The sequence below is a fragment of the Acanthaster planci genome, linkage group LG03, assembly GCF_054643075.1.
Source record: "Acanthaster planci isolate LZ-2023a linkage group LG03, COTS_SCS, whole genome shotgun sequence".
Classification (NCBI taxonomy): Eukaryota; Metazoa; Echinodermata; class Asteroidea; order Valvatida; family Acanthasteridae; genus Acanthaster; species Acanthaster planci.
The window spans coordinates 8,232,970-8,254,462 of NC_141779.1; the positions used below are offsets into that span (position 1 = coordinate 8,232,970).

General features: G+C 39.8%; 1 protein-coding gene across 1 annotated transcript in view; it reads right to left on the reverse strand.

The window, feature by feature from the left end:
* The window catches only part of LOC110983445 (low-density lipoprotein receptor-related protein 2-like), a 52,359-nt gene extending 32,385 nt beyond the window's left edge, over positions 1 to 19,974 (reverse strand). Inside the window, exons 1-10 of the mRNA XM_022242703.2 lie at positions 19,472 to 19,974; positions 8,014 to 8,127; positions 6,649 to 6,789; positions 6,029 to 6,151; positions 5,385 to 5,522; positions 4,659 to 4,799; positions 3,284 to 3,406; positions 2,974 to 3,090; positions 2,299 to 2,409; positions 543 to 659 (exon numbers count right to left, since the gene is read on the reverse strand). Coding sequence (XP_022098395.2) covers positions 543 to 659; positions 2,299 to 2,409; positions 2,974 to 3,090; positions 3,284 to 3,406; positions 4,659 to 4,799; positions 5,385 to 5,522; positions 6,029 to 6,151; positions 6,649 to 6,789; positions 8,014 to 8,127; positions 19,472 to 19,553 — 1,207 coding nt within the window. The 5' untranslated portion in view covers positions 19,554 to 19,974. The remainder of the gene's footprint in view (positions 1 to 542; positions 660 to 2,298; positions 2,410 to 2,973; positions 3,091 to 3,283; positions 3,407 to 4,658; positions 4,800 to 5,384; positions 5,523 to 6,028; positions 6,152 to 6,648; positions 6,790 to 8,013; positions 8,128 to 19,471) is intronic.
* Positions 19,975 to 21,493: the final 1,519 nt, after the last annotated feature.

Below are 21,493 nucleotides of genomic sequence, written 5' to 3' on the forward strand. Positions count from 1 at the left end.
AAATGTGGGCCCTAGGCACATAAAGCAAATGGAACTGTTATTCAAACAACTGTTGCAGGTGGGATAAACCTTTTTCATGGGGAAGCCTTTTTTAATGAAAACTTGTGATCCATGTGAAACAAACTGACCCACAGTCTACAAGCCTTTGGACAGTCTAGGCATTGTTACTACACAGTAGTGCATATACACAAGCTTCTACCACAAAGACAAAAACCGCTATTAGATGATGTTTTGCTTTCTTCTCCTAGACTGCCCCAAACCCCCAAGTTCTTTCATGCATGGGCGGAAATCTCTCCTCGATCGTGGGGGGGGACATCAATTTACACTTTTTTGTGCACACCATGTTTAATATCTCATTCCATTTATAAAAACTCAAAAGGGAAAATCCTCAATCCATCAATTCCTTTAGTATTTTGTCTTGCTTAAAACATGGAGGGGACATTCAAAATTATGTCCTCCCATATCAAATTCACGGGAGGGCATGTCCCCCGTCCCCCGGGATTTCTGCCCATGCTTTCATGGCTAGTGGTTAAAATACTTACCAACACATGAATGCTGGTCAGTGTCCAAGACATATCCATCGGGGCATGTGCAGTGATAAGACAGTGGTTCATCGACGCAGGCGTACTGACACGTCGTAGTGAGACACTCATTCACGTCTACATGCCAAACATGACAATGTGCATTAGGACCCATTTACACAGCAAGTGGTACAAAGAAAATGCAGCGGTTCTCTGGGGAACTGTTTGAAATGTAAGCCAACAGAAAAAAGTATAAAAATACTCAAATGGGAAAATGAAATATACCAATGGAGGTTGGCACAGTACTACTTCTTAAAGTCTTGTCACTTTTACCCTACCGATCAAAGACATCTTTCCTATTTGCAAAGAATCTCAAAGCAGTGCTTACAAGTCCATCATGAATCATTTTCTTGCAATGATGAAGAACTATGACAAAGACATTCTTTCCCAATTGCTCATTTCATACCACTTGCTACTGTAACAGTGACCTGAGCTCCACCTACGGGCATACCGCGCACACCTTTCAAATTCTTTTAATACCTTTTTGGTTGGGTGCACTCTGCAGGTATATAAGACTGCTGCGCGTATTGGGGCATTGGTCATTCTTTTGGTTTCTTTATTTTTGTAGCCACTTTTACGTTTGGGTTTCTTGGCCTTTAGCCGTGCCCTCTCCTCCAGCCCCGCACCTGCACTGGTCTTATTACTTGTGAGTGTTACCCGGTATTGTAATTTATCTACATTTGTTAATTTGCCTTTGGGATATCTTTGTAAATACTCATTTGCTTTGTGTGATTTCAATACTAAATTTGGGAGTTGCCCCCGAAGTCTGTCTTGTTGCCGTGTGATTTTTGGTTGGGTTGTTAATTTGTATTCATTTTCTTACGCCCCGGCCTGCTCAGCCCACTTAGCCCGTTACACTACCATGCTTGTAATTTGCTTAAGAACTGACTTGTAACAAGACTATACACCGGCTAAAATGTAGCTACATGCAGAACCAACCAACTCAGAAAATGCACCAGCCCCACTGGACTAACTAAAGCGTCGCTATCTGCTTTGGGTTTTGTTGGTTGGATCAGATATAATCATGGCATAAAAAATGTTGTTTCATACCATGAACATCAATCGATGGGGAATTGGGGAGGGGGACATGTTCCCCGACTTTAAAAAGTGGGGTATCAATATCATATCGTTTGTAAGACCCTCAATAAAAAATTGCAGGGGGAATATGCCTCAATGTGATTCATATTTGAGACTAGCTATTCCATGACAAATAAAAAGCTACAACGTTGATACATGTACACCATTCAGTGTTTGGTACGGTGGTGCCCTGTACATTATTTGAAAAATAAAATAAATTTTGCAAAAGCAGTTGCTAAAATGATTTGAGTGGTCAGAAAATAGCCGAGATCGCACCACAGCGCATCTAGAATACTAAATTTTCCCGGGCCCTTAAGCCGGTCCTAGACCCCACGTCGTTCGGGCTTTGTGCTTGCATTAGTTCTGATCAAGGTTATGCCTCTTGCCCCTCCCACACTTTTGAAAAGTGATTGACACTCAAGGTTCATACTTGGCATGGCATGAAACCAAACATCAAATGCGGAACTGTGATGTCTGATCCAATAATCGAGCAAAAATTCACAAAATTCAACTCAAGCCAATTCCCTGGCAAACCTTCCACACTGTCAGATTTCTGCTCCTTTCAGCTTCACCTAAGGCATTAACTTGCCCAACCAGAACACACTCCAAACTATCCATACAATCCCTGCTGGGTACTCACTGCAACTACTGCCCTCATCTGAGCTATCAACGCAGTCATTGATGCCGTTGCACACACTGCTTGCATCAATGCACTGCTTGTTAAAACACTGGAACTGGCCTTCCAGACACTCTGTATTTGTTTATAAAAGAAAATGGGGGAGTACACGAGTAAATGAAATTTAATCAACCTGACAACTGACTAACATTCTCCAAATATTATCCCGAAGCACGGAAAAAGCAGGGTGTTTGAATTTTTCTCCCACTTATCAGTACACACATGCTTAACAGATGATACACTTTATGAAAGTCTTAAAATTCACGTCATTCGTGTCTGCACAATAGCTAAGTTTCATTTTGAGACTCCAATATTGCATCCATTTTCCTTTTAAGCAGAAAACATCATCACTGTCTTCTGACAAAGGGAATGGACTCTAAGCAAAGCTAATATCCTTGTCTGCGGCAAAGAAAAAGAGCAAGCTACAGCTGTTGCAGCTCCAACAATAACACAAAACACAATGGTGGGTTTGTGCCCATTCAGATGAAAATCTGTCATGTGTTCACTCAATGAGATGTTGCAGACTCTTGCAGAGAGTCCCTAAAGACTGTGTATACAGTCTTTCAAAGTGGCTGTGAGAGGAAAAGGGACCTGACTTTCCAAGACCCCCCCTTCCCATAAAACAAATTCTCGGCTTACCGCAGTTTTCTTCATCGGAGTTGTCCCGGCAATGATCGAAGCCGTCACATTGATTTGATATGGATATACAGCGCCCGTTGTTGCACGTGAACTGGAAAGTACTGCAGCTAGGGTATACTGAAGTCATCAAAAGAAAGGAACACTATTACTCCAAACAATGTCAGCTTCAGTCCAGAAATGGGTCAACCTTCTCATTTACTGTGAGGTTGGTGTCCTTGGATAAGAAAAAATCATTGCTGATATCAAAGGACCTTTGGAGATATGATGCTAAGGGTTTTTAGACATTTTTTTTTAAATAGATGTGACTTACTGCATGTATTTCCTTCGTCACTGCCATCCCCGCAATCGTTGTCATGGTCACACTGATACCACAGCGGAATGCAAAGGTTGTTGTCACATGTGAATTCGTAAAACTGGCAAGGCTCCGGAGTCCCTAAACAAAAATATGTCACCACAAAGGGAACCATAATGTCTGATAAACTGAGAAGTATATTCAAACACAAAAGACACAAATGTACGTAAATGTAATGTTCATATATACCGCATTATTTGATAGAAAAAGAGAGCAATTCAATTCCTCCAAACAGAGTCTCTAATTTTGTCACTTTAGGGACATCTTCTTAAAAAGACAAGGATTCAAAAGTGATTGACGAAAGCGGAAGGAAATGGCCAAAATCATTTTTTCGAGACAAATGGATTAAGTTTGAACAACAAAGCTTTCAGTTCAACCGATACGTATCCACAATCTCAAGAGCTGATGGGTTATTTAACCAGCCATTCAGGAAATGCAGATGCACAATAGTATACAAATAATGCATGTTTATGAGTGTGATAGCCTCGGGGAATAGATCGTTTCATCTGTCAGCGAATGCAATTATTCATACCATCGCATGAATATGAAATATTTATTATTTGTTTTTAAAATCCTCGTCATTGGATTAGTTTACTTGCAGCATATTTCATTTGTCTCTTAGTGCTGGCATGCATTGACAAGCTCATCAATTTCTCCATCAGTTAAAATTGCAAACGTCAGATCTAAGTCCGCCATGTTGCTCTGAATATTTTGGGCCACAGTGCCACCATGCAGAAGTTGCAGTGAAATCAATCCAGAGGTGTTCATTAACCATTTCTAACGCACAGTTGCTACAAGTGTTTTGCACTCTGCGTGTGCGTTGCGCGTGCGTCATGCACTAGATGTGTGTTGGTACAAATAATTCAGTGCCATGTGATCAACAATCCACCAATCAGATGATGGGGATTTATGCAGGTGTTGCATAACTTAAACTAGTGTCTGTGGCTAGACAAAACTTGTTGACTCGTTGCATTCTGCACCCTATGCTCTTACCAGGTGAACATCAAATTGATAACTCTACATTTCATTTTCCAATGTGAGGTTCCGAATGAAATCAGGCTCCCTAACAATCTAGAAAATTATTAAAACAACCAAGGTAGGACCTGTCTTCTAAGCTGAGGAGTTTTGAGAAGTGCTTCGATGGTTACTATGCACTAACTGTTGGTTGGTTGAGCTGAGTTTAGCTGGACTGGACCGTAACTGGACAGGACAGGACTGGGCTTGACCGGGTTGGGTTAGGCGGAATTGGATTGTCTCAGGTTAATTGGGTGAGGTTGGGTTCAGTTCCTTTGGGTTTGATTGGGTTGAACTGGGTAGATATTTGTTTCTTTACCACACATGGTGATATTCTCATCCTCTGCGTATTCACAGTGGCTGGTTCCATCACACAGAAGGTCCAGTGGGATACAGCGGCTGTGGCCAGGCCGATTGCGCTGGCAGGTAAAGTAACGTGTACTGTCACAAGCATGAGTGCCTGACATAAGGGGAGAGAAAATTATTAAATGAACCTCACTGCAAGGATTCATTTGAATGGGGGAAATGTACAGAGGTGGTCTTGCTCCAAAAATAAAGCCACACTGCCTGGCAAAGAGGGTCGTGGAAAGTTATTCAACCAGGCTTGTAAAGGTGTCAAGCGCACGCAAACAAAGACTGTATGTACAGAAAGAAACTGGTAGCCTGCGTTCAGCATGTCCTGTATCAAATGTGCATGAAGCTTCACATGCACACAGTGAAGCTGCTAGCCACGTAAAACACGCCCACTCTTGTTCCTACTTGAAGCAGATTGAAAACCGGGTATTTTCTTGGGAGACCTATAATCCTTTGGAGCAGGATCAAGATGGATCCTTTTCAGACACATCTTTTCAGCCCATGTCCATACAGCCAAGGTTCCTTGCCATGGACTCCATTCAGGACCTACGGATGTGGCTATTCCAAAGTCATCTGTGCACTGACACACCTTGATTCTGCAGGTTGTGTTTCCAGCTACCATAAAAAGGCTTCGGGACTTAGAAAAAAACAGACTCTATACAGAAGATAAGTCAAACGCAAGGGAACTTACTGCAAGAGTGTAAATCCTCACGCTCGTCTGAGTTGTCACCGCAGTCGTCCTCTGTGTCACAGATCCACACGTTGGGAATGCACCGACGACTGTTTAAACACTTGAAGTGATCGGTGGGACAAGTGTAATCGGGATTATCTAGGAGAGAGGGGAAAATTATAACGTTTTTGAGCAAAGATCTCCTCAAATTTAATGCTTGGATGCTGCTCGGATCTGTGCACTGGATGCTTTAAATAAAAATGACCTGTGTGTGAGGTATATCCACATGCAATGTACAGTTTCCATGATCCACAGTGTGATTTCCATCTGGTTCAAGGTGGACTTCCATAAACCCATTCCTAAGCAATAATTGGGAAAGTAAATGAGAATAGTTCGCTTAAATGTTTTGATTAAATACGCAACAGGCAGGAAGCATGTTTAAAAGAAGGGATTTGTCATGCGCAGTATCACCGAGTGTTCAGTCTGGAGTGGCCATTTTTTTGTTACAGCGAGTTGTTGAAAAGGCAACACAAGCGTGCCAAACAGGGTTATTTTTTTTTTTCAAAAATTTCATTTCACGTGTTGGTGACACACAGTTCATGATGGTGATGGAGGAGGGGAGGTAGAGGGGGGCGGGGCCTACACTGCACGGAGCAGACACTTACTGCATTCTTCTGGCTCATCTGATCCATCATAGCAATTCTCCACCCCGTTGCAATAGGCATAGCCGGGTAGACACCGGAAAGTATCACTACACTTCACCATACTGGATGGGCAAGGGGTCGTCTCTGAAAAACAAAAAGTGCTTCATTGTTAAACAAAGTAGGGTTACAAGGATGGACACTTAACACCTATTCTAAACTGCAAGTGCAATTAGTTTAGGGCTTTTGTTATTTCAATGAACTTTCTCAAGAACAATTAGTAAACTGAGAGCATGGATGTCTGTCGTTATACTTTCGATACATTACATGTACGTAATAAATGAAGTATACATGCAAAAAGCCTCTTTTTCAGTGTATTTCAAGCCTTACTTTTTCACTGACTAAGGATCTCCTAGGCACTGCAAGCATGGAGGAAAATTTGCATCAACACCTGTTCGTACTTTAGGCAAATGCAAAAGCAAAGCAAATTTGACGTGGTAAAAAATTTGTGGCAAAACTTCTCTCACGTTGAAATGTGCTTGACTTTTACAAAACTGCAACATAAATATGTGATCTGATTTAATTTGATTCACATTCTTGTGCATTTCTGGGTGAATAACAAACCGGCCTTGAGAGTGACTTACGGCAGAAGGTGCGGTTTTCATCCGAAAAATCACCACAGTCGTTGTCGCCGTCACAACGCCACTGGGGGTGAATGCAGGCATTGTTGGTACCTGCCGATGTGGTCGGGCACTTCTCAAAATCCAGCTGGCACTCAGTTTGAACTAGAGAGAACAAACATGGAGACGCAGGGTCATATCCATGAAAGGGAAATCAGAAAAAATAATATGTGAGCCAACCAAACAAAACGTATGGCACGTCACTGCAGCCAATTTGAGTTAAAAGCAAAGGGAATCCTGCACTATGGAAAACCATAGGAAGCTGCAACTTTCTTCCCCTACATCATGTTCATTTTCATTGCGATGCCAAACAAGGTGACTGATACATCATATAACAACTATTTCATTCAAATATAAATAGCAAATTTAATACAGACATGCACTATACAATGAAGACATTAAACGTGGTCGAGCGAATGGCATACAAATGGCCCACATCCACCTATATCATCATCTACAGAGAGGAGACAAGAAGCAGTTACAGTTTTAGAGGTGAGAGGAAACCCCCAGAGAAGAAATTTCCCCCGTAAAACCCACGGAATCAGGTGGAGACTGAAAACCCAATCCACATGTGGACTGGGCCAGGAATCAAGCCCGAGCCGCAGAGGTGAAAGAGGAGGAAAGAATTACTTCACTAACTCGACTCCCCGTCGGGTTATACAAAGCAGAGAACTCAAGCTGGGTCTGAAACAGGCTTTCAGAACTATGGCCAGGTCTATGGCCCCCTGTGGTTTTCCAATGGAGTGAAGACCTTCACTTAGCTTTAGACAACAGATTCGGATGAATCTAATGAAGCTAATAGTAGATTTTTTTTTAAGTGGCCTCAAAACTCATTCTGTGGGATCCAGTCAGAAATACACTTGCATTACAACTAGTTTATTTGAGGTGTTGATAAGGCTTTTTAAAGTTTTGAGTTTTGAAACTGTCATACTGCTGGGACAACCAGCTCTTCAGAATACAAAAAATAAAAACATAGGCACAAGGTATACAATCTTTTACCATAGCCTAAATCCAGCAACATTTCACTGGAAATTCCCTATGATGTGCTGCGTTATGCATGAAGAGACTGTCACGGAATAGTGGCTCCGTATAATAATGATCACAATGATTTTATCCCCATGAACAGCATCGCTAGATCCATCCACAGGTTATTTGGAAAGAATGCACATAAATGTTCCCATAAGAATGTGTAAACCTTTTCAATACTTTGTATCCATCCTTGGTGCATGCAAGGAATGGAATGCTAAAAGGGAGTCTTCACTAAAAAAAAAAAATGGTACCAACAGCTCACAAATATTATAAAGAGGCGGGGGGACACAGAATTCTTACCTAGGCAGTTGCGCTCGTCTGAAGCTGTGCCGTCCACACAGTCAACATAACCGTCACAAACATGGAGCTGAGTCAGGCAAACACCTCCACACACAAAGTCACAGGATTGGGATGCTGGAGACAGAAAAAGAGGAACAAGCTAAACCAACTCCTGGCTAATTGTTTCAAGTAAAACCAAAAGAACTGAATTGCGTCCAGACAATTAACAGTTTATTAGTTAATTAGCATAGGCGGGAACACCAGAACTAGCTTTGTCTCTCCACACATGTCTGTTTGGATAAGGACAACAAAAACAACTGAAACAAATTAAAAAATTAATACAATAATATGCGACATTTCTGTTTGAAAAGAACGCTTTGCCACCAAGCTTCATACATTACCTTTCTTTAGACTGGGCCCAAGTTGGCTTGTTAATTATTCTATTTATGCAACACAAACCACGTAAGGTGGATTACATTTCTTAGAAAAACAGGGCTGCTTTCCCGAAATTTGAGTTTGGAAAATGAGTCTGACAAATTTTGACTAATTCTAACCGCCTTCATTTACAAGTATAAGTGAACTGCAAGGTCCTCTTTATTTAGAGAAGTGGTTGTCGTGGTGTAAAACAGAACAAGTTCAAGCCTGCAGAAGACAGTTATAATTAACTAATGCCCATGATGTCATCTTGTCATTTATCAAGAAATATTTCCACAGGTTCAATCTTTGTCACAAACATGGAAGACACCGGCCAAATCTCAATGCTTTCACAAGTTAAAGCCAAGTAAAAACTTGCTTGATCTTTCCTGTCAGCGTCCTTTTATAAAGCTGGGTCTTATATAAAAGAAATTTTATCAACGCAGCTGTCTAAATTCCAAAGAGTGAAACGTCCCTCCATTTGTGTGAAATTCACTCACCTCGACTGAAATTAGGGACCCAACAATTGGAGTGATATTTATTCACTACAATAATTTGGAATTTCACTTAAATTTCCGCTACTGTTTTCTTTTTTTACTATTTCAATCTAAACTGAGAGTGGTTTTCACCCTAAAACGTCTAGTCCTAGTTCCACTCTTTGGTGTCAAAAGGGTGGTTTTCCTTAAAATCTTCAATTTTGTTGAAGAGAAAGTATAATTGAACAAATATGCACACTGGGTTGAAATGCAATAGGGTGTATATTATGGTTACATGAGTCAAATACTCAACAAGCAGGCAGTCATTTAAAACGGAAATATTTGAACTCCATAACAAATGTTCACAGGCCCAAAAAATGGAGGCTATTAAACTTAGATAGGCAACCACTTCCCCAATCTCCAAAATCCAGATATAAATTAATGGTTTTTACTTGGTCTAACAAATGTGATATACATGTATTTATAAACAAAAACATAAAACAATTTTCAAAAATGACAGCATTTCCATACAACTAGAGACCAGAACCATTTCTACAGAAAGATTTCTACAAAGAGCTTATCCTTGAAGGTAGAGTGGAGCATTTGTCGTAAGTACACATATCTTTCAACTGCAATGACAAAACTTCCTCAAGATAGGTACTCCACAACTAGTGAGCTCAAGTTTCATCTTCACGAATACATTACACATTTTGTAAGAAACCATAGTGTTTCCGGGTCTTTGAAATTTAAAGTAGCCCTGCCATGTTTTACATTGCATCCAACAAACCGAAAACTGGAATGTAGGCAGTGTGGGAACACTACAACTGTAGATGGCTCGGTGACTAATAGAACTTTGCATGTTCCATCATAGGGTTTTGTTTTTAACTTCCTGTATTTTTATGTGCTTGCAGAGTGAAGCGTTTTCAATCTTGGTGGTTTGCTGTGATAAGAATGATCTTTTTGAACTTTATAAGGTCGTTCTACCAGGATATTTTGAAAATAGTGAGAGAAAAAGGTGTTAAACCAAGAAAACAGATACCAGGTGTTATTTGTTTGGATGGATTACCTGTAAAAAAGTGAATCACCAAAGAGGTTCCTTTTTTGTGTGCGAGAATTTAAAGCGAACTTCCTTATTCATTGGAAAACCTCACAGAAAATGCAGACAAAGGCATACAGGAAAAATAAATTCTAACAAAAGGTCTTTGCTTTGTAAAATGGGGCAAAACTCTGGGAGACCTCCCACAGGTTTGATCATTACGAAATTCATACACTCAACCCCAGTTGTTTGGCAATTCCCCTTACGGTGTTGCATGAATGACCAAGCACTTCTGTTGGGGGGGGACTCTGACATATTTTGTTCAACCCAGTGCCTTCTGCTTTGTCCAAACAAGGAAAGAAAAAAAGGAGCACCATGAAAGTTGACTTTTCACAAAGAAAGAATTCATTAATGTGATATAAAGGCAGACATTTTCTTTGAAGTATTTTTCCAGCTGAAAATGGGGATTTCCGTAAAAGAATTTTTTCATGTATATTCCAATCTGACCACGTCATCAAGAAATGGAATAAATAAACAATTGATTATACTAATAAAATGGGCCACATTGGCAAGTTGACATGACTTTTCTTGCCAAACGCGGGGGAATATCCAGCAATTATGAAAAGGGGAACGTACACCCAAAAAAGGATGTAAAAAATCAAACACAGTGGGGCATTTGTGGCAACTTTCATGAAAATCTCGGTCTTTTTAAGTTATTAAGTTTGACAGCAAAAAACATTCTGGAACAAGACATGTGTCCTTAAAAAAATAACCAAAATTAAAAATCTTCAATTTTATTTAAAAATCAGTTTAAGTAATAAATGCTTTTATTTCCTTCTCATTTTCCTGTATGGTCCAATGGCACAATTCCCCTATTCAGCTTGCCCTATATAGTGACACCTTTGATCCCACACAGATTTATGTTCACTTCCTAACCTACATGTATTAAGAAACTTCCAGAATTGCACATTGGGTTGCAAGGGATGGGGGAAAAATGGCTTGAAGTGGGAAAGTAATAACACCTTATTTTTTTGAGAAAAAAATTATGTATACATTTGCCTATTTGTAAGCATGACACTGTAATGAAAAAAGGTCACACAGGCGTGCTTATGTAAACAGGGGTGAAATGTGTTTAGGCACAAACGTAGGGTGTGGACATCGAGTAAGGTGCACTTGCTATTTATTCGGTGGTATTCACTGGCTATGACAGACGGCCGACCAACGTCATGCTTCACCTGACAAACTACAATGAACCTTGTTTAGGCTCATGACTAGGCGTTCTGGTGCTTCCACACTGCATGTATACCCATATTTGGAATAAAAGCTGAAATGCACAGTCTGCATATAGGGAATATCCTGGCTACAGATTCAGTGGATGAATGCCTCGATGTGAATATGCTGGGTCATGGTTTGGGGGGAGGGGTGGAATACATTGGTATTTCCAAAGACATATAACCAACTTTTCAGATTTGGTCAGGTAATTTTGGATGTGTGCAGCTGTGAGAACAATTGGTTGACTTGATGTCCAGTTATTTTAATATTCAAAGACTCTGTTTCATTTCAAATTTGATACAAATATAAAGACAACACCCGAAAACTGCATTGGGGTGAACAGAATACACTTCTCTAGCCTTCAATGGAAAGACCATGATAAGATCTTCTGATAAGTAATAGCGTATCTTGATCAAACAAAACAAGTCATCTCCCCTCAGCCTAAGTGAGGCAAAAGCTCTATCAAACCAGGCTCTCGTCTGTATTCTAATAGGTCAAGCAAAAGTGCATTTGAACCTTACAGCAAGAGCCAGTGGCCACATGTCTAAATCTTCCTGGTTGTTGCCTTGTGGGGCATGTCCATTGAAACCCAACATTCATTAATTGTTCCTGGAGAAAGTGAGCGTGAAGTTGAATTGCAATTTGCAATGGCATTCTGTGCAGTAAATACATAATGCTCACAACTGATCAATGTATGCATGTTCAGAATATAAAACTAACTATTAGGAAATCTGAGAATAATTAATCACTTAATAATAAAATGTCTTATCTTTGCTTGCCCACTGAGAAACATGTACAGAGTAGTACACCTTAATATCACTATCCCACATAAAGTTTCACTAATCAGTAGGACTATTTGTATGGCAAGTCTGAAGCATTCGAATAAAACGGAAGTACTGCAACATTTTGCCTTTTTTTGTATCTAACTTGATGTGTCTGTGTGGCAATAATGGACTCACTTGTGAGCTAACAACTTCAAAGTCAGGCGTAAAAAAAATAGATGAAATTAAGTCAAGTACAGAAAAACTACCCTGCCAGTGCATGTACTTTTCCCAATGTCATCAGCCCCAATTCAATATTTCCCGGACTTCGCATTAATCTACAAAGCCTTTGTTGACGTAAATGACAGAGCTTTTGTTGTTGCCATGAATAAATGTCTCTGCAGTCAATCCTATTTACACACATTCCTAGATCTGGACCCAATTCTACACTTGTTAACTACATGGGGGGAAGTCTTTTGTTGCAGTACTGGGTGGAAAATCAAGTCCAGAATCAGCTTTGATAAAGGAGAAAAGCTGGATTGGGAATAATGGGGAAGGCTTCACAATCTCAGTAAATAGTGGTATCAGTTATGTGAGTACATTTTTCAATGGGAGGGTGCAAAGTTGTATGTCGACAAGATTTATGTTAGATTTTTTTTTTCAACTGCATTATGGGGCCCGGCTAAAGTACAAGCAGGTGTGCTCTTTGCTAAACTGAGATTTGCACTGTATGATAATATTGTTAAGAAAAAAATAGGGTTTTGCAAGTGTTTAATAAATAACAAACACTGGTGAGGTAGTGGAGCAGAGGTATTTTCCAACCCCAACCCTGCCTAACCCCTCCCCCCCAATTTGCTTTGCAGGTGGAGGTAAATTTTGCCAGCCCATTTCTCTGTACAGCAAACAAATACTTATCACCTTGAAAACTTTAACTGCTTCCTTTGCTGTAACTGTTTGAGGAGGTCACTTTCAAATTTCAACATTACTTTGGAGTGATTCATTAGCAAATTTGATCCTAAAGCAGCAATGGTTCAATTAACACTGATCAAATGCAAGTTGGCCCAATCTACACTTTGGAACCAGACCTGTACTGGGGTTGGTCAAATAATTGGTTTCAATATAGTGAATAAACACACCAGCACACAACCAGGACTGTGGGTTGCTAAGATCACAGCTCCACTGGCTAGGGACATCTGAAAGAAAAATATAACAGCAAGCAGGCACAGAGCATGAGTACATCACCACTTTAACCACCTGTTAACCAATGTTCCTCAGCTGAACTTGCTATTAACACCCTTACATGTTATAGATTGACTGCTACACCAAGACCAAGAGCTTTGTAGGACATGCCCTGACATGTCATAAATTCAATCCTTCCACCTGTGTCCCATCCAGCAAGAACCCCCTACATCCTGGTTAAACACCTACATATTAACCAGGGAGCTATTTGTACAATCTTAATTTGTCAGAGGGTTCTAGGACAAAGCGTAAATCTTATTCATATTTGCCAGCGGGGTTGCGGCCTACTTTTTAAATATGATATGGATCATTTTCAGGCACTTACTAGGTAGGGCAATCACCACTGGTCATCGAGTGACTGCCAAGAAATGTAAACAGTTCATACTCCCCGTTTCGATATTCAAGTCAAACTGAAACTGCCTCATGGTTCTCTGAGAGCAAAGGAACTTCAAGGAAATGCACAACTGTGTAAATTGGCTAAGGGATTAAAGGCGACTTGCAAGTCATGTTACTCAACTGCTGAACATCTCTTGGCCAAATGAGCAATGCATAACATAACTACAGAGGCCCTTGGATAATGCTTTTTAACCTTTTTTTAGACAACTGGCATAAGGTCAAACTGTGTACATTATGAAAAGCACAAACTGAACTGAATCTAAATTCATTGTGATAATAAACCTGGAGTTTTTTTTTTTCATCACATAATGTGTTTCATCATAATGTCTCCAGCAAAAATCACACACATATAGCATTCCTCTGGGCAATGCACTGCATACGATCGAAAATGGCCAGACACATCACCAATACACTGCTTCCAGCCAACAGTCAATGCTGCTGTTGTTTTTGCCCAAGGCTAGGCTTCCATATATATGTACTCGTTTTTAGTCCATTTTGTATCCGTCACTCCTGTATGACTACTGTTTCAACGAACACTCTCCACAACCTTTGCAGACGGACTGAGGTGCACTGAGAACACATTCATAGAAAGTTACAGCACAACAAAAGTTGATTACTCTAGACACAAACAATGATGTTTTACCCTCAGGCATTTTTGCAAGGCCATTTTTTACTGTTACAACAGCATGGAGATATTAGTTAGAGAGTTACGCTTGACTGGGCAGATCGAGATCTGTGGTACCAGGTGGTACGCCTCATGCTGCAATGCTTCAAACCACTGCTTCGCCTACTGATAGTGCAAGGTCAAATCATGGGAATTCAGGATGAAGTTCACAGCGGAATCCATGGTTTAACACAAGCTAAACTACCATGGTTTGCCACTTCCATACAATTTGGCAATGCAAAATACAATGTACGTGCAAAAACAGTTGGTTCATTTTTTTCTTTTTAAAGTCAGAGGTCTCGTTTTGTTTTTCCATGTTTTGTTTACTCCCCAACAATATAAGTCCAGAGCTAAGTTTTGTCTCTGTGGTAACAAATGGCACGAGGGATGTGAGGGTGGGAACGATGATCAAAACCAAAACAGAACAAAAACACAGGAGGACAGATTTTGCAAACAAACAAAATTACAGTGGACACCCATAACCAATATTTTAAGGCAAATCGAATGCGACTTGTTGAGTACAAGTATATTTGTTAGTATTTAAACGGCAATTATCAAACAAGCCAGAATAGATAGTCCCTCATGACATTAAAAGCCATTTCACCAAAATTATTTCACTACCAGTGTATGTTAGCAATTTTTTCTACTATCCCCTCTCAATAACGTTTGTTTGAGGATGTACCTCTGAATGCCATTATGGAGGAGTACTCTTTTTTGGGTTGGCTCACTGATTTTTTATGTAAACAATTTAATCAGCACAATGCATTTACATTTACACAGAGGCGTAACCAGTTTTTGGTGGCAAATGCCCAAGTGCAAGTGCTCAATCAACAGGATAATGGGAGAAAAATAATGAAGCCTATTTTTTGGATAAATAAATATACCGATTAGTTTCTTTCCTACACACCTATGTAGTATTCTCAGTTGAAAAAAATAATTAAAAAATATAAAAATTTAGTAAAAATCTGTCGGGGAGGGGAAACTGCCCCCTCCCCTTCCCCCACTGGATACACCACTGTATTGACACAACTGGGACTGATTACATGTTATCTATAATTCTGTGCTCTATGAACATTAAACAACTTGACTTGTTTTATCGATAAATTTACAAGGGTCACTGTTATTCCACCAAAAGAAATATCTTTTTCTTTTCTGAAATTCAAGACAATTTTGTTGGAACAGATTAAAAACAAGGTGCATCACACACTTAACACCTCCTCTGCCATAGAAATGGCTGCATGCTTCGACAGCATCTGTGCATGGTAACCATGACAACTACATCCCATCTACCACAAGCTAATGGATGTCTAATGGGAAGTATCTTGATATCTAGTCTATACATTAGAGAAGGCTAAAACTAAAGTGTACATGTATTTCACTCATTTTATCCATTTAACTCCACAAGTGTGTTTTACTCCCACTTTCTTCTTCCAATGTGTCAAATGGAGATGGTCTGATACTATTAAATGTGACACACTAGTCAATTTTGTCTTGTCAAATGAGGAAAGTAATCGACTGTGTGATGGTTAGTCTTCTCTATTAAAAAGAAACAAAACAAGTTATCACCTGATCAGAGCAAATTGTAAGACAGAGAGGACTGTCCATTTAGGCATGAACTAAGTAAGAACCTGGAGACTTTGTCTTGTACAAAAAGTTTATAACAATATTCTGACGTTAAATGAAACAAACGAGTGTTTCACATCCAGGCAGTGAAAAAAAACTAAGTTTATTCAGTTATAGATTTATTGTTCAACTATTCCACATGGCTCCGTCTAGACTGTAATACAGCACTCAATCTGTCACCTCATCCATTATCATCAATGCACTTATAAATATTCATTATTTATTATTTGTTTATCAATGGCCATAACCTACAGACAAATTATTATCATCAATGCACTTATAAACATTCATTATTTGTTTATCAATGGCCATAACCCACTGACAAACAAAATAAGACTATTATATTCAAGTTGTTTCATCTATAGCAAGCTCAGGAGCCCATCAAAATATTTTATGCCCAAGTGCTAGCAATGAACAACTTGTTGACATAGGGGCCTGGCATAATGTAATGAATGGCGTACAGTTAATGTTTCTGTTTTAGTTATGCCTTGTTGCCAGGCATCAAACTATTAAACAAGTTAGAAAGGATATGCCTCTCCGTTTCGGGTAGAAACACCCATTTATTACAACATAGATTTTTAATGAAAATTCTTCAATCGGCATAAATAATGCGTTTTTTTTCCCCTGACGCATAGAAACAAGGGTGCACAACAATCATTTCCAACAATTGCAAAAAGGGAACTACTCCACAGAAGTAAAATAGGCCAAAAACAGTCAATGCTTTAACCAAGTCACAATTGGCTTACCATCAGGATTCTCTGCTATCAAACCGTGTCAAGACCTGTGAATTTAAGTCGTTTTTTTTAACTGGATGGATTTGCGTCAGGAATACTTTTACGGGTGATCATCTTTGCAGGAAAACTTCTACCCAATTAATTGGCTTATCATCACTTGACAGAACCTGACAGATGATACGCATCTCAAAGTACATGTACCGTTAAAAGTTGTATATGCATTTATCCTGTTTTTGGTTGCAAATGACAGTGTTTACCATTATTACCCCCAAGAGAATATTTACCAGTCTGCAACCTGAGACCCACTGAAATCTACATGTACCACACCCAACCAGTGTAAATACAGCACCTGGATATTATTTGACCAGTTACAACACCAGAGGGCTTATGCTGGTACATCCACATATTTTCTCTGTCACAGCGTCACCCTGACTCTGATGGGTTTGCATCAAATTATATTGAAAACTAGGAATTGAGCCTCTCTAGGATTAATTTGGGTACTTGCAAACACAATCGGGCAATGTCTACAGAGGCGGCCAGGTTACTAAAAAACTGTCAAATTTCCCATTTGTTATGCATACCTACCCAGTTATGAGGAGGTGGACAAGCATTGAAGGTCAACTTCACTTTTGTCCCGCAAAAAAATCACTCTGTGAATCAGCGTGTCACAGAAGATTAAGTTATGGGTGGATAGTATCATTTGCAGGAGAAAAAGAAGCCAAGACACTTCACCAGTTTTAAAATCAAGCCAAACACCACAGTGGCATAGCTGGGATTTTACTAGTGGGGAGCACAAGGGAAGTACCAGCATCTTATGGGGGGTGCCAGCTTTCAGTGGTATGTTTTTGGGGGGCAAACTTTTGTTAGCCTTGTTCCATATCCATTCATCTTTTGGTTTTTTTGGTGGGGGCATCTGGGAGGCACCGGGAATTTGTGGGGGCACCTGCCCCCCAGGCCCCCCTGTGGCTATGCCACTGAAACACCATGAGCACCGGTGCTGAGTTTTGAGATTCTTTAGTTCAATACATGTTGTATTTGCAACTTCATCTTTTGCAATGCCAGCCATAGCATGACATGTAACAGCCAAGTGCAGATGGTCATCCACTGAGCCAGGTGCAATTAACACATAGTCCACCTATGTGTACTGCTCCACGACTAGCCAACACTGGACATACGTAAACAAGGAGAATCACTGAGGTATGAGGCGTGTGTACAATTCCGCTGCCACAGACTGATGAGGGTGTAAACTTGGGCCAAGTTCAAACAGCGACCACTTGTCAACTAATAACAATCAGTTTGCATAAAATGCATCCTTGGTACAAGGCAAGGTAACCAAGTGGATGACAAATAGTTGCTGATTCAGTTGGCCTTCGTACATGTAGTTCAACACATTATTGCACGATCTATTCTGACTTTTGACACGACACAACTTGAAAAATGCAGAACAGCCCTGTAGATCCTTCTTTTAAACAAGCTTCTTATAAAAGGTTAATCCATTTGGTTTTGCCTTAACTCGGCTGGCCTTCAGAGATCTGCCTTCAGCAATTATCAACAAAGATGGTATGTCCTTGTCATGCTATACATAAGACATGGTCGTCCAACCTTCAAGGCAAAAATGCATCCATTTGTACTGCTTGTTTCCTTTCTAAACTAGTATTAGCCAGTTTTGATTGCGCTGTGAGGCCATAATATCCAGTGTACAGTAAAATTTTGCCTAAAACATGTTGGAAAGTTGCACTCAAAGCTGATTAGATATAGATTCAAAATGGCATAATAGGCAATGACAGAGCAGAAGTTTTATAACCATTTATTACAAGGGATGGTTTCAAAGTAATCATCTGAACAAATGTCATGACAGACGTAAAACCGCCTCTTGTTTGAACAGCTAGCTTCAGTTTCCGCTGTAGTCCAATTTGCGTACATGAACAACTGTCGGTATGTTTTGAAAGTTTACATTCTATAAACTGCCAACATAAAACAATACTGATTTACGTGTATGAGGTACAAAGGACAAAGGTGGAGGAAAGCATAATGAGCCAGTATGTTTGGAAGTACATATACTCTTAAAAAGGGCAGAATTTGGTCTAGAAGGTCTATTCTGTCCCTCCCCTAAAAGGAAAATCAAGGAAAAGAAACGAAAACAGATTTAAGGTTTACATATAGTCATGTACTTTTCCCCTTTTCAAGCAAAGAATTCAAATCACTTTCAAGTGACACAAAATCAGGGGTCAGTCGTGTTAGCAGTTCCCCTACAGTTGTCAATTTCTACAAGTGTTTCAACATCCAAAAAGTTTTATTTTGTGAATAGGCACACAGACTGCAGTTAGAATCAAACAGTAGTGTACTATTATGTTAATTAATAATGCTGTGGAGGTAACACTGCCAATGTGATGGCGAGTTAACTGGCCCCATTTGATGGTTTGGGCCAAGTGCCATTACCACCACTTGTTTTTTAACCCTTTCCCCAAGGCACTGAACCCTCTTCCTTCACTAAAATCCCCTTAACATTAACAGACATCCCTTTTTTGAACTGTTGGCATTTATGACATTTAAAAACTCTGAAAGTCTGAACTAGCATTCTTCCTAATAAACAAAATATCCCGGAGATGTCATGGTCCAGCACAAAATGTTTTTCCCATTCACATCTTGAAAGATGTCCATACTGGAAGGCCAACTTTTAAAAGAGCACATTGAGCTAAGAGACACTGGAGGAAGGCATCCCAAGTGTATGGTATCGTCACCATGCAATAGGTTTTGGCTTTGGGGGCTAATGACTCATGCACACATGGACTTACATGTATCAATACCTACTGCACAGTCAAGTCACTGAATATACTTTCACTTTCAACGATTATCAAACTTACCTGCTGAATACATGCATGTTATCAACAGGAGAAGTCGCGTCACAAAGGGAACCCAGCTCCCAGAAAACAGTGGTCCAGCCATTGTTTCAATATTTCAGATTTCTCAGAACATCAATCTTTTTTTAAATACACCAGCTCAATTGGCAGCACTTGATGAGGCCCGATTAGCCTCACTGTTTGTTCTTGTTTTTCTTTCCAGCAGATACAATTTCTTCCAAACTGAGTTATTTCATTCCAGCTATGTTGAGAAGTTGTGTCCTAACACAAAGCTTCAGTGTTGTATTGCTTAAACCAAGCAAGTGATCTCCACTAGGCAGCAAAGTCTATTCAAGGATGCTAAACGCTGATGAACCATTCATCATCTGTGTCTGGCTCTCCCACTGACACAAGTGTACAATGTTGCTACATGTAGGTTGTGGCACACTAAGCTTTTCTGCACTTACGTCATGTAGACCAGGTATTGTTATACACTGGGCGCTCACGGACAGCCTGTGTGTATGCAGGTTGACAACACAATAGGCAGCAGTCGCATGGGCACCGGGCCTCATAGATTCTACACCTGGCTCATCAAGAATAATGAAACAACGTGCCAGGCACAGGTGGGGACAAAAGATGGCTGAGTGGATGTCAGCTGTATAGCAATGACAGGTTCTATCGATATCCTACTCTTGCTCTGATGAGTTTCTTCTTTAACCAAACACTCCCACATATACATGACCAACGAGGATCTTAGGGAAATTGCCCACACACTTGAACTTTACAGAGACGTTATATGTTGCCCATGCAAAAATTTAGCCCCAAAGATGCAGTACTCTCATTGATTCTTGGAATGAAGTTACTAGTGGGGAGAGTGGTTAAGGGAGTTAGGGCTGAAATTTAATTGTTAACTCTCCTTCACTTCTTGGGGATAAATTCTATAACATTTAGAATTGTACCTCTTCTTTTCTTGTAGTAATATGGCACAAAAATGAACAAAGCAAATTAGAAAAGGCTCAGATGTCATCATTCTTCAAAATCTGTTCATTGCATTGACCCTTCCCCCCCCCCCGACTGAGACTATTCAGATTATGCAGAATCTTGTTGGATTCAGCATGGGTAGAGTTAAGCCTGCACTTCATTGAGTTATAATCAAGAACTACCTGTTGACCACTTCGACAAAGTATTCCCACGTGAGTGACATCACAAGTTCAGCTGGCCACTTCAAAGTAAAAACATATGTGAATAAGCCACCACTTGCCAAGGTCACATTGAATAATTCTTCTGCATGCATGCCTCACATGCTTCGGTCACTGAATCACGGAGAAAGAAAAAACATTTTGAAACACGTTTAATCAGTCAAAATCAAGCTTAAAAAAATCCTTCCCAAACATGTAGGTGGAGTCTTTTTGTATTGAGTCAAACACACTGACTTTTCATGCAAATATCCACATTACATCATCAAGAAAAGACCCTAAATATATAAAAAAAAGTCCAGTTCATCATTCGCCTTGTAAAATTCATTTCATTTACATACACTAATGAGCGACTGATATCAATGAACGATGGTCTTATCTTGAATTAATGTACCTACATGTAGAATGGCAGTTTCAAATAATATTGTATTCTATAATAATATTGTATTCTTGGAATGTGAATGAAATAATACATGTAAAGACAATGTAGCAGTCTTCAGGAATATAGGTCTTAATCAGTGGAGATATAACAATTTACATCATTCACATTGGTGGTACCTGATATTACAGAAGGGTTTCAACAGCATGGTCTCCTATTATGCTTGGAGTGTTTGCGTTCATTTCACCTACGCTGCATCTTTTTCCAAATATAACTAGAGTTCTGTACTGAACCAGAACAGGCATTTTTAAAATAAACAAGTGGTGAAAACCCGTGTCACAAAGGAATATTTAGTACTGATGTGACTCAGCATATAGCGTAAAACCTAATGCAGGAAAAAAAGTTGCTTTGAAAGTTACCATTTAAGCACGCTCAGAAATCTGGCTCTGAAAAAATCACACACGCGCCAAA